Source organism: Pristis pectinata, chromosome 24 (genome assembly GCF_009764475.1).
Source record: "Pristis pectinata isolate sPriPec2 chromosome 24, sPriPec2.1.pri, whole genome shotgun sequence".
NCBI classification, from domain to species: domain Eukaryota; kingdom Metazoa; phylum Chordata; class Chondrichthyes; order Rhinopristiformes; family Pristidae; genus Pristis; species Pristis pectinata.
Window position 1 is genome coordinate 4718293 of NC_067428.1, and position 14527 is coordinate 4732819.

At 38.8% G+C, this 14527-nt stretch overlaps 1 protein-coding gene across 1 annotated transcript in view; it reads left to right on the plus strand.

Moving 5' to 3' along the window:
- The window catches only part of LOC127582396 (dual specificity mitogen-activated protein kinase kinase 2), a 60950-nt gene extending 46992 nt beyond the window's left edge, over positions 1 to 13958 (plus strand). Inside the window, exons 8-11 of the mRNA XM_052037591.1 lie at positions 3678 to 3742; positions 4849 to 4910; positions 7406 to 7451; positions 10924 to 13958. Coding sequence (XP_051893551.1) covers positions 3678 to 3742; positions 4849 to 4910; positions 7406 to 7451; positions 10924 to 11034 — 284 coding nt within the window. The 3' untranslated portion in view covers positions 11035 to 13958. The remainder of the gene's footprint in view (positions 1 to 3677; positions 3743 to 4848; positions 4911 to 7405; positions 7452 to 10923) is intronic.
- The last annotated feature ends 569 nt before the right edge of the window (positions 13959 to 14527 follow it).

The window sequence follows — 14527 nt, forward strand, 5'->3', positions numbered from 1 at the left end:
GAAGCCTAACTAGAGTTTTATAAAGCTGCAACATAACTTTCTGACTCTTGAACTCAATTCCTCAACTAATAAAGGCAAGTGTACCATATGCTGCCTTTACCACCCTGTCAACCTGTGTAGCCACTTTCAGGGAGCTATGGACTTAGACCCCAAGGCCTCTGCACATCAACACTATTCAGGGTCATGTCATTAACTGTACTGTTCCTTTACATTTGGTCTCCCAAAGTGCAACACTTCATAGTTGGCCAGGTTAATCTCCATGTGCCATTTCTCCGCCCATATCTGCAACTGATCTGTATCCCGCTGTATCCTTTGGCAGTACTGTATGCTACCCACAACAGCACCGATCTTTTCTTCATCTGCAAAGTTGCTAACCCACCCATCTACGTTTTCATCCAGGTCACTTGTATACATCACAAACGGCAGAGGTCCCAGTATGGATCCCTGCACAGCACCACTAGTCACAGACCTCCAGCTAGAATGAGTCCCATTGACCACTACCCTCTGTCTTCTATGGGTAAGCCAATTCTGAATTCAAACGACCAATACCATGCATCTTAATCCCCTGGATGAGCCTCCCACAAGGGGCCTTGTCAATTGCCTTACTAAAATCGATGTAGACAACATCCACAGCTCTACCTTCATCAATCACCTTTGTAACCTCCTCAAAAAAAACTCAATCAATTTAGTTAGACACGGCTTGCCCCACACAAATCCATGCTGACTGTCCCTAATTAGGCCACGGTTTTCCAAATGCTCATAAATCCTATCCCTAAGAATCCTCTCCAGTAACTCCCCTACCACTGACCTGAGACTCACTGGTCTATAGTTTCCAGGATTATCCCCATTTCCCTCCTTGAATAATGGAATAACATTAGCTACTCGCTAGTCCTCTGGGACCTCACCTGTGGCTAGAGGGGACATGAAGATCTTGGTCAAGATCCCAGCAATCTCATCTCTTGCCTCTCTCAATAACCTGGGGTATATCCCATCTGGGCCTGGGGACTTATCCACCTTAAATGTTCTTTCAAGAGACCCAATAGTACCACCTCCTTTATCTCAAAATGCCCTAGCATATTAACACACTCTACACTGATCTCACTATCCTCCATGTCTTTCTCCTTGGTAAATATTGATGCAGAGTACTCATTTAGGAGCTTGCCCACGACCTCTGCCTCCAAACACATGTTCTCTCCTACCCTCTCCCTGGTTGTCCTCTTGTTCCTGATGAATGTATAGAATGCCTTAGGATTCTTTTTAATCTTTCTTGCCAAGAACTTTTCATGGCTCCTTCTGGCTCTAATTCCTTTCTTGAGTTCTATTCTGGCTTCTTTCTAATCCTCAAGAGCTTTGTTTGATTTTAGCTTCCTGAACCTTGCATACGATTCCTTTTTCTTCTTGACTAAATTCACCACCTCTCTCTTCATCCAAGGTTCCCTTATCTTGCCATCCTTGTCCTTTTTGGAACATACTTGTCCTGTACTCTGTGCGGTTGGTCTTGAAACACTGTCCACATGTCAAATGTGGACTTACCCAGAAACAGCTGTTTCCATTTAACTCTCCCTAAGTCCTACCTAATACTCTCATAATTTGCCCTGCTTCAACTTAATACTCTCCTGCAAGGTCCATACTTATCCTTATCTATAGTTATCGTAAAACTTAAGAAGTTGTGTTCTCCCACTGAAAGGTCAGTCACCTGGCCCGGCTCATTACCCAACAGCAGGTCCACTATGGCCCCTCCTTGTGCTGGACTATCTACATATTAATTTGAGAAACTTTTCTGGATGCACCCAACAAATTCTGCCCCATCTAAACCTCTTGCACTAAGAAGGTCCCAGTATGTATTGGGGAGGTTGAAGTCACCCACTACAACGACCCTATTGTTTTTACACCTTTCCCTAATCTGCCTGCATATCTGTTCCCCAATGCCTTGATGGCTACTGGGGGGTCTGTAGTATAATCCCATCAGAGTGATTGTACCTTTCTTATTTTTGAGTTCTACCTGTATGGACTCAGTGAATGAGCCATCCATTGTGTTTCTCTGAGTGTAGCTGTGATATTGTCCCTGATTAATAGCGCAACTTGCCTTCCTCTGTTTTCCAACACCACCACCACCAACCCCCAACCCCCCCCCCCCCCCCAACATTTTACCACCTCCTCTATCTTTTCTAAAACATCGAAACCCTGGAACATTAAGCATCCATTCCTTCCCTCTCTCAACCGAGTCTCTGTTATGACCACAGTATCATAGTTTCATGTACTGATCCATGCTGAGTTCATCACCTTTGCCCATAATACTCTAGCATTAATATACATACACTTCAACCCATCTGTTGCATTGTGTCTATTACCTTGCCTGTTCCTACTGGTCGTGACATCTACCTTCCTCTCAGTCCTCCGCTTTCTGACCTGGTGTTCTGATACCCATCCCCTTGCCATAGTAGTTTAAACCCTCCCGAGTAGCACTACCGAACCTCCTGCACTTGTTACCTGCATTTTGACCATGAGCAGAAGTGTTGCCGTTAATATAAAATGTAAATTTCTTTAAGGAAAAGCCATTTTCTTCCCCTAGCTTTTTGTTGACTTTCCTGTGCCAGAAACGAACAACATTGCAGATAGCCTCAGCAGAGGTAACTGCCAATGCAATGCACCAACCTGAAGGAGCTACTGTGGAAAAACTGGCCGTTTACTCTCCAGTCTTTACTCCCGTCTTCCAACATCATTCTTCACTTTGTGGCTGTCCAGGTGTCTGGCTACTTCCAAAAACAGCTGGGGGGTGGGGGGGGGGGGCTGGTGGGAGGGGAGGTGGAAGGAAGATGCTGGGAATGTTCATAGAACAGTACGGCACAATACAGGCCCTTCGGCCCACGATGTTGTGCCAACAGTTAAACCTCGCCTAAGACTATCTAACCCCTTCTTCCCACATATCCCTCTATTTTAAATTCCTGCATATGCTTATCTAGCAATCTTTTGAATTTGACCAATGTACCTGCCTCCACCACCACCCCAGGCAGTGCATTCCACACCCTAACCACTCTCTGGGTAAAAAAACCTTCCTCTGATATCTTCCTTCAAATTCCCACCCATTACTTTAAAGCCATGCCCTCTTGTATTGAGCATTGGTGTCCTGGGAAAGAGGCACTGGCTGTCTATCTATTTCTCTTAATATTTTGTACACCTCTATCATGTCTCCTCTCATCCTCCTTCTCTCCAAACAGTAAAGCCCTAACTCCCTTAGTCTCTCCTCATAATGCATACTCTCTAAACCAGGCAGCATCCTGGTAAATCTCCCCTGCACCCTTTCCAACGCTTCCATATCCTTCCTATAATGAGGCGACCAGTACTCTAAGTGTGGTCTAACTAGAATTTTGTATGTTCAATAGATCCAGCAGACAAACACAGTTGGGGCCACACATTCAAACAATAAGTGAATGTGGGGAGACGACTGGGCTATGGGCTCAGTCAATCAAGTTTCAGACTATTGACGTGAAACATTTACTCTTGTTTCACTCTCTTCCTATAAAAGCTGCCAAACTTGCTGAGTATTTACTTCCTATTCTGTTTTTAGATGTCCAGGATTTTGTCTAGGAACAGCTGTAATAATTTGTTCATAAATCTGCTTTTTTGTAACAGAACTATTGGTACTTCAGCTGATGTGTACCCTTTGTATTATGCAGGGCATGGAATGGACAGTCGACCAGCCATGGCTATCTTTGAACTTCTGGATTATATTGTTAATGAGGTTTGTACTTCATTACCATAAATCTTGCTTTTTCAAATTTTTAAAATAAAGGATAAATGTTCTATTCCCTATAATTTGTATGAAACGTCATTCCCTCTTATTTTTTAAAAAAAAGCTCTATTTCAAAGCTGTCATGCTAGTAATTCTTCTTTCATACTCTGCCTGCTACTGTGATACATTTGGAGAATTTGAGATTTTCCCTCCTTGCTTTCAGAGAAAAAAATCAAGTATGAAATATAATTTACCTTTACTGCATCTACATGTATTCCTATAATATCTTTAAGATTATCTCAAACTTCGGAAGAAAAATAACTTTCTTGTAAAAGCTGAGAAACTTGGCCATCTGTTAGATTTGGATTCCTCTTCTCCCTCTCTCTTGTACCCCCAACAATGCTCAGGAATCCCGACACAACTGACCATACCGCTGGATTCCATGTGGAGTCAGTGGAATGCTGGCGACTGTTACTCTGGACTTGCTACAGCACCACGGAAGTCTGGGATGCACTTGCCTACAAGCAGCTGAACACTAGCAACATCCAGCTTAATTCGGCTTCCAGTATAGATCAAGTAGCAAACTCCTTTTGAAGATTTAAAGTCCACGTGAAATCTCTTCCTCAAAGGGTAGTGGAACCAAGCTCTTTGAATATCTTGAAGGCAGTGCTAGGCATTCTTGATGAGGGGTGAAAGGTTGCCTGGGATGGTTGAGAATGCAGAATTCTGGGTACATTCAGATTAATTGTGATCCTATTCAATGGCAGAGCAGGTTTAAGGGGATGAATAGTCCACCCCTCCATTTCATCTGTTTGTAACACACATTCTAGGATTATAACCCAGTGATTAAATACTTGGATTTGTTTATTTAAAACAATGCTTTTGTGTGACCATTCAAAGATAGAAGTTGAATAACAGTGAGGCAAAATGCAAATAATGCTTTTATATTAACAATTTACAGGTTGTCCAGAGAAACTTTCTAGAGAAGAACACTTACATAATTTTAAATGGCTTTGAGCACTGGTGCTGTCCAGTAATGAACCAATGTGCAAAAGACTCTCTGTATTGAGGGGAAATTTCTGAAGCTGCTCACACTTTGCTACTTTTCCTTCCAGCCGCCACCTAAACTCCCCATTGGTGTATTTTCACAAGACTTTCAAGAGTTTGTAAATAAATGGTAAGTAATTGCACCCTATACTTGTGATGTAGGATTCAGGGCAGGCAGTGGTGGCTAACAAAGCCAGTGATTCTTGTAAATGTTCAAGCTCTTCAGGTATTTTCATTGTACTAAAGTATTTATCTGATATTTTCTAGTCCCTTTCCCTTGCCATAATTTACACTCTCATTTTTATAATCTCTGTATCAACTGGCTTGTGCTGAAAGTTAATTTGCCATTACTTGAGATCCAAGGTACATGATACCGAACTTGTAAATTCAGGATCACATATGTCATAATCTTTTCCTAAGTCAGGACCTGGTCAAGAGAATAAGCACTCGGCTGATATTTCTGAGGAAAAGAACTGCCTATTATCTAGCTAGCTATTCTTGCATTATATAAGGTGATATCTCTTGAACCACCTCAGTCTGTTAAACTGGAATATCCTGATTCTAAAGTGATACAAATTCATGGATCCCAGTTGACCCCAATTTTTAAACTGGAAAATTCTATCAATATGCATGATAGTCAATTACTGTTCGGATTCCTATCGGGTTGCCTCTATGTCACTGCTGGTAAACAAACTGAGCCCATCTAAGTAGCTAAGGTGGTTTAAGCTATGAAGGTATCTTCAAGGTATCATATTATAAAAACAAAACTGGAAATGCTCTAAGTCAGGCAGCATCTTTACACAGATCCTTCAGAGCTCGTATGCTGTGTGGGCAGACCAAAACTGAGCACAATACTTGGTGCATTCCAGATAGCAACATGTAGAGTATTCAGTGGTTGATCATACTGAATGGGTTCTATTCTACATCAGCCACTTGCCTTGCCTCATTTCCTAAGAGGGGGTTGAATGTTGCCCACTCTCTCATGGGGCTCTGGAAAAATCTTCCCTGGACACACTTAACAAATTCTGCCCTATCTGATGCCTTAACATGACAATCTCAGTCAATATTAGGGAAGTTAAAATCACCTATTTAGGATAAATTTAGTAAAATAATAAATGCTTGCAATTCTTTCAACTTCCCTCATTCTCTCCCCCTTCCTTCTGCAATCTTCCCTCTGCAGCTTGATCCCATCCAGATTTGGTGACGTGTTACTTTAAATAAAACCAGCTTCGCTCTGCCACTGATTTTCACCCCATCCATTATTTGTACTGAGAACATTTTCTGTTAAGACTTTGACAGCATTGTTTTCCTTGGTAAAGTCTGATAGAAAGTATTAAGTGTTCCAGCCTTTACACAGTGATCACTTTCTTCATCCTTAATGTCCCACATCCACTGTTACTATTCTCTTACTATTTACATGTCTGTGGAATACTCTGGATTACCTTGTTTGTAAACTGTTTCTACTGTCATATTCCCTTTTGCCTGCTTTATTTGCTTTTCACTTGCCATTTTCAGTTGACTATGTTCAGCCTGGTTCTCACTTATGTCATTTATCTGACATGGATCCTACACCATTCACCACCTTATTTCGTCTTGTTCTTCATTTCCTTTTATCATCCAGATTGGCTTGATTTCCCTACTTTTATTCCTCGATGGAATATAACTAACCTGTACACCTTTGTTCCATTGTATCTTATCTGCCAATCTTTCATTTTAATCTTCCACACATTATACATTGGATTACTCCTCGTGCTTTCCCCATCACTGTTTCTTGTTATCTATGACACAATGATCATGAGAAGCAGTGTGCTGCCTTATCAGTTTGCTGCTCTGTTCATTCAAGTCATCCCTAAACTGAATGTATATTTGGACAGACATGGCTATGCCTTTTTAAGATGTAATGAAAAATGCCTTTTTAAGACATAATGAAAAATACCCACTTAAAGATGGTAAAGAGAGGTCTTTGATATCTATAAACCTTTCTTCCCCTGTTTGCCAATCATTTGCTAATGTTAAAGCTCTTAGACACACAAGAAACTGCAGATGCTGGAATTTGGAGCAACAAACAATCTGCTAGAGAAACCCGTCCCAGCCTTGATGCAGGTTTCGACCTGAGATGTCGACAATTCCTCCTCCATCCACCCCCCCACAGATACAGTTCAATCCTTTGAGTTCCTCCAGCAGATTGTTGCTCTCCTTTTTAAATCTCTTAGGAAGCATTTGTCCATTTTTATAGTTCATTTTCAGTATAAAACTGATGCAATCTTTTTTAAATTAATAATTTGTTAAACTCCCACACTCCATGGAAGATGTTTTCATTTTGAATGTCATACTCTTTATGAGAGCATGCTTCAGACCATACAAATTTTTCAGATTTTCTGCTGTTCTTGTGAAATGGTTACATTGAAAAAAAAACTTTTGGAAAAAGTAAGTGACTGTGTATACTTTCAATTATTTTATTCTAGTGCAAGTGCACAACTGGTCATTGAAATATTCAACTGGTCAAGCAGCATAAGTTAAACTAATTGCAGGTTGATGACCTTTCATCAGAGTGATTAGAGCTCTGAGTCTGGGTTTTCTTGCTCCTGAATAATGAATGAAATGTGCTATTTTCTTCAATTGTAGTTTATTCAAGAATCCTGCTGAACGAGCAGACTTGAAACTACTCATGGTAAGTATTGTGTTAGCACCTTCACTTATCACAATGCATCTCGAGCAGACTCGTTGGGATCTTTAATATGGTTGCATTCCAGCCATTCTAATCATTCTACTGAAAATGCCACTTGAGCTGAAGGTGGTAGGAACTTGCATCTTGATGTCTAGGTTTTGGAAATGGATTATGGCATGTGGTGTGGCTGCATAAATGCGCTCTGGACAGGTTTGGAGGGGATAATGTTTGATGCTGCAGTCACATCCAGGAGTTTCCATTGGTGTAAAGGATGATCGCATCTTTTTTTTGTCCTTCCAGGATCTACTTTGGGCTGCCCGGTTATTGTGTGGAGGGTCTAATCCAGTGTGGTTCTATAAATGTCTTGGATCAGGACTTCGTTGCTATTCCACTGAAACCTCTAGAGTTTCTTGATGTTGTAGACACTTCCATAGTGATTTGAGCTACAATCATGGCTTGCCTTAACTTCTATGGTAGATCAGGTGTGATGGATTTATAGAGGTGAATATCGCTCATTTTAAATACAGGCAGTCCCCAGGTTATGTAAGGGTTCTGTTCCTGAGAACAGTCCATAAGCTGATATCTCCATGAATCAGAAATGTCCATTTTCTATAGTAACCCATATTGTATTGCTCTACATATACTTATTGTTATAATTTCATTTCATCAAATATTCACCCAGACACCACCAATAATTAATTAATGGAATATATGCTGTGTATCCAGTCATTAATGAATACCATGAAACATTTTACTACTATCTTGAAAAATACATTTTTAAAAAAAGATGTATGGGAGAATTTGTGTAAATTTGGATTTCCATGTCAGGTCATCCATAACCCAGGGAACCCCAGTATTATTGGTCAGAGTTTTATGAGTGTACTGTAATTGGGCATCTGAGTCCTCACTGCAGCTGTGAGCAGTGAAGCCAAATTTTGTTTACGAGTGTAAAGCATATTTTTGCATATCTTGTTGGGGATGCACTATTACTCAATCTCAGGCATTGGTCAGAGGTTTATAGTCACAATTTATGATACCCCACATTAAAGAGGAAAAAAGTGTTGTAGAATTGGAAGCTCTGATGTGTCTAGGGAGGTCTCTTTTTCTTTATGATGAACTTTTGATGACTTGGGGAAAGTATCTGTGTGTTTAAAGATTGAAACACCATGTTCCAGTAATGGTGTCTGGTCTAACTCTAGAGTCTGTAATGAATTGACTTGAATGTCTGTGATGTCACATCTGCTTTTAATTTCCCCGAGTTTTCGGTTCCTGATTTTGCTATTCTCTTATAACAACCTCCTCCATCCCAGATTCAAATATCCCATCAATGCAGAAATGCTCAAAACTTAGATGAAGAATGGCCATTTCAGGGGCTGACTAGTCTGTGATCATTCGTAGAAACAGAAACCAGCTTAGGAGTTGATAGTCTTCCTTTCCTGAGAATATAATGTCAGAAATGAAAGGGTTTTTCCAAATAAAGTTACAAAACTTGGAATAATTCATTTACATTTGATGAACTTACTCATGTTTAGATTGGCCCAGCACCAAGGAGATAACTGAGAAATAGGAGCAGGTCATTTGGCTCATTGAGCAACTTCTGCCGTTAAGATTGTGACTGAACTTTGTCAGTTCTACTTCCGCAGCAGCCTCTTCCCCTTCTCCTCCCTCCTAATTTAGTTGCTATATTGATGCTGTCACTGCCATCACAAAGATGTGCCTATACCTTTAAATTAGCTGCATTAGATTTGCATAAATATTCCAAAGTTCAGTTTAAATTAGGTAGCTTTTGCATCATCTACACTTTATCTGGTGACTATTACTGAGATAAGTTGACAAAGATGTTGACTACAGTTTAAAATAATGATATAAGGGTATCATTCAAATATATTGACATCTTAAGTATGATGACTAAACGTAAGGTATATTAATATTAAACACACCACGGCAATAACAAATCAATAATTACTATGTAGCTAGTATTCATCTGATACTTTCAAATTTCTTGCTCCTGCTCAGATTTTTTTTTATAAATGCAAGTTATGAGAGAGCTTTGATGTTGCTCTTGATCTTGATTTAATTGAGTAAAGAATCAGCAAATTTTAGCGACGAGGCTACAACGTTGTCCCTATAGATTCTGTGTCTGTGAAGGAAATCTGTAAATTTTAAAGGAACATTTCTAATGCAGTTTTATTCCATAGAGCAACCAGGTTAATAGTTTGAAAGGTTGATGTTAATGTTCAAAGAATATGGAGGCTCACCTAGAATGGGGCCTGATTTGAAAGCCAAGGTCGCTGATCTAAATTGATTTACTGATTAATCAAATGCCAAATATATTGATCCTTCTGCAGAAAAACAAAAGGGACACAGTTAATTGCAGATCTTTTTCTGTATTTTTTTGCATCTGAGCAACTAAGTAGATAAGCAAACCAACTACTTATAAATCTAATAGTATTCAGGTCAAGTTTAAATTCTTTTGAATGTTACATGCCTTTTTTTTAGACCTCTGATTAACCTTAAAAATAGGAAAACAGTAGCTGTTGGAAGTCACCCAATAACCACAGATATTTATATTGCAGGAGATTGCTGTTCAGCCCTTCGACCTTGCCCTTCGGTAGCATATTCTAAAATTTAGCCCAGTCCTCTGCTCTCTTCCTATTCTGTCCTTTCATTCTGCCTTGTTGTTATGGTTAATTGGGATAATTTACATAATTTATTTAACTTCTTGAAATGCTGGTCTTGCTGTGAAGGAATTCCTGCTGTTGGATGCCTGGTGTATTGGTTGGATGACAGTAAGTTGTTGATAGGTCCCTAGATCATTTGGGCACTCTTTCAGTTCCAGGTAGCAGCCAAACACTTATTTGGTTTGCTATATGTCTCGCAGGTGTTTCAGTGTGCAAGTATGAAGTGGAAAATGATGATCAATGATGAGGTCTATTTATGATTTGCTGCTTTCAAAATGAAAGGTTTTGCACTTCAAATAGTACATTATTTTGGAGTTTAATGCTGCTTATTTTAAACTATTAAAATCATTGAACATTTTAAAAATAATGAACTGAAAGTAGGATAATTGCCTTGTGGGGTGGAATGTATTAAAATATGTCTCTGTGTATTTGTCATTTGTATCTAATGCAAGAAATTACTTATCCAACTGAGTATAACCTGTCACTATGCCCTTGGACAAGGTCAAAGATTTCATGGTAATATAGCTTTCCTGTTTGTTTTTTTTGCAACAATGCAGAAAGTCAATTTTGCAACTTTTATTGCAATTTTACAATACATGTCTGTAGGATTTTTCAGAAAGTAAAGCTTTCATTGTGGAATGTATTCCAAAGAGATTTTCTTTAGAGCATTGCAATATTAATAGGCAAGGTGTTTGGAATGCAGCTGGTTTTCATTGCCATCTTCTGCGCAGTTGTATTAATAGCATCAATATCCTGTCTCTGTAAAACACTGACTTTTTCTTGCTTTTTCACAGAGCCACACGTTCATTAAGCGGTCTGAAGTAGAGGAGGTGGATTTTGCTGGCTGGTTGTGTAAAACCATGGGGCTGAACCAGCCCAGCACCCCAACACGCATCGCTGTGTGAGCGACAACCAAGAGCCCTCCTCCCCCCCCTCCCCCAGTGCTCCCATTCACCTCTGCTGATGTCAACCACTACTGTCGTGCCTGTGGCGTAAAAAAAAGGATTCTCCCTGCATTCAGAAACTGTGTGAGGAGGTTTACATTCAGGCAGCATTGGCAGTTCTTTCAAAAGAGGCACTGTCTTTCTTTAGCTGGTTAATTCTTAGTTGGGCGTGGTCATGGGTGTTGATATTACAGGTGACAGTGATTTCTGCTTGCCAGCAACTTGAAGTCTGTCATTCAAGACACAAAATCGTTCTTTATCAGTGGGTTCTGCTCATTGTCAAATTACAGCAGCTAATTTCAAAGTCTTACATCACATCTCCTGCCATTGATAGAATGATTTTAATTGATTAGAGTCAAGATTTGCATTTCATAAATAGCCATATTTGGTGTGATTGATATTTTTTTCCTTAATCACAGTAGTGCCATATGAATTTATGTTCTTAAAGGAATGCAGATTGAAGCAGCATATTCAGAATTTGTTCAGCATACAGCTCTTAAGGAACAACTAGGTTGCCAGATGAGGTAGGAGTTATCAAAAACAGATTAATTTTTAGTGTTCTTTTATTTAATGTCCCAAAGATTCTGAATTAAACTTTAAAACTGAATGGTATCTTACACTATTTGAAGCTTTCAATATTGGTCATTTTTCTTATAGTTCAATACTTGTTATAACATTCAACCAGTGATTGTGCAAGTGATTTAACAACCTATTATATTTTTCTTGCACCTCTTCCAAAAATAGTTGTGGGTAGCTGGAGTTAAGGGCCTTCACAGGGTATGCTTTCTTCTCAAATAACCAATATTATAAATCTATTGACAGTGAAGTTAATATCCCAAATGCATTGGCCACAAATGCATATCTTGGTAATATTGTGCATATTATCACTGTAGATGTTACTTTAACTCCTGCCTTTATATGTAATGTGTTATCAGAATTCCTTACAGTTTGAATCTAGAGGCAGATTAAGGGATTTAACTACCTCTAAGTGGTGGTTCAGTGAAATGACTATTTGTAGTGTTTTGAGAGCCAGCACTGACCTATGCTATGAATATTCAAATTTAATTTTGTTGTAGATCCTTGTAGATTACAGGTGTTTACTAGTAGGTGATGGTGAGTAAAAGATACCAGTCCTTAGGATTGCAGATGCTTCACAATGGGATAGACTGGGTGGAAGGCAAGTCCTTTTATTGGTTTAATTAGAAGTGTAAAAGACATCCTTCGTTCTATATGTATTGGAAATGTTACATTCAGACTTCCTATTTCATTGTTAAGACATTTAGCATATTTGATAAATTCTTTCAAAATGCCAGTAGCACTGCAGGAAAGTTAGAACTGCCATTAGGAACTAAATATTGGTTAACAACTCAAACTGAGGAGGGAGAGAAATGTGCTTAGTTTTATAATTAGAATTCTGCTAATTTTCAACAAAAGAAAACTTTGACCATTAGATGGTACAAGAGGTTTTGAACCACTTCTATCAATGAGCTAGAGTAAAATATTCCTGAAGGTAATAAAATATGGGAACACAATCAATACAGCTTAACATCCTCCTCAGTCTTCAAACTGACACTGTTGTCCAAACTGTACATCTATATTGGGATTTGTTATTTTATAAGGGAATAGAGTTTAAATTAATCATCTAAAGGAAGACACTGTTTTCTTTTTCAATTCAGCTTTGCCTCCTTGAGTTGTAAATTGTAATGTCTTAGTTTATATTGTTTTAAAACAAAAGAAGATTTTACCTTTTATTTCCATTCTTAGGTCCACTCTTTAGTTCACAATTTATTAAATGTTTTAAATTTGCTGCTTCACTGCTGGACATGGCTTGTTTGCTGGGTGAGAGCTTGTTTCTGATGAATAGGGGTTTGGTCTTTACAAGCACTGGCTTTCTAAAAATTCTTATCGTTGCAGGTAAAATATGTCCCCCACCCCCCACCACCATATCTTATGTCCATTTAAGTTCCTAGAAGATCAGCCTGCCTTCTGGCTATCAGGCTTCTTAGAGTAAATACATTTTACAATTTCATTTACTGTGTACTAGAATGACAAAATCTAGTTCATTTGTGAAATATTACATTTGATAGAATTTAGTGCAGCTTGGAGTTGTGATGCTCGGTTTGGTTCAAGGATGTTATTCACAACCCAATGGCCTTTTAGCTGACGTTATTTTGGCTGCAGTATAATCCCCTGCATGGCAACCAAGCCTCCAGTATCAACGTCGAAGCACTCCAAGGGCCAGCCTACCAATCAAAAGCAGTGCATGTGATTTGTCTCCATCTACAGGAAAAGTTAACTGATAAATATTGATTAAGCATTGTCCTGAATAATAATGCCATGATTTCCTAACCCATTTGTGTTGTGAAATGCACCTTCCACTGAAAGTGCTGTGCACCCAGTCTCATTCTTTCATTGCTTCTATTAGAACACATCCAGTTCAGAATCATGAAAAATATTGATATTCCTGAATGGAGACAGTGAGACGAAAAGGGCAAAGTTCATATCGTATTTTACACACTTTAAAGAAGAACTATTCACATAATTATTTGTGAAAATTCAGAGGTTTTTTTGCTTCTGGCTTGCTTCACATCTTTGTCACTGAACTATATAGCAGCCAAATGGTTTTGACACAAACTGCACCCCGAATGTACTTCTGAGGGAATGTGAATCCATTTTAAGTGCCTGGGGGAATGAAGATGAATTTACTTTAAGAAATACATGTGAAACCAGTTTATTACACTGAGCTAACGAAGGTAAAAGAAACGCACTGTGATTAGAATGATGGAGTGGAGTTTTGTGCTGGGATCTCAGTTGTCTGTGTTGTGCTCCTGTATTGTCAATGGATTGTACATGCCTATGCCTTTAAATAAATAATATACATGTAAGTTGTTGTTGTTAAGGCACTTGTGCATATTGGTGTATGTCACTATATCAGGTTTATGATGTTGGTCTGATGCACTTGTTCCCTTTTGTGAAGCCCATCAGCATCTTGTGCTACTGGTTGTGTTACACTCTTTTTAAAAAAAAAAGTAATTTTGCAATGTGTAAAATAGATTTGGCTTATTACAAGGAAAATTACCAATAGCACAAGGACTGTACTGATTGTTTTAAGCTTTTTTTAAAAAGAATTTGCAAAGCAAATTGTGGACTGAATGTATAATTTAATCAACTGTTGCAAAAAGTTATTAAAACTGAAGTGGCAATTGTTCTGTGTGAATTAGAAGCAATGTACCATTTTGTCTGAATTATGTGTACCAAGGAAAAAGCGCCTTTCTCTTTTATTGATGACCAGCGCAGACTTTGTTTTATAATGGACTGCTTCCAATAGGGATAGCTGGGTTTGCTGGAACTGTTGTGCTTGATCGTAAAGTGAAAGTGGCCTGTTCACTTCAAATACTTTGTCGGCGCATATTTTTAACTCAGAGAAAAAAACATTGTAAATAAATGGCACTTT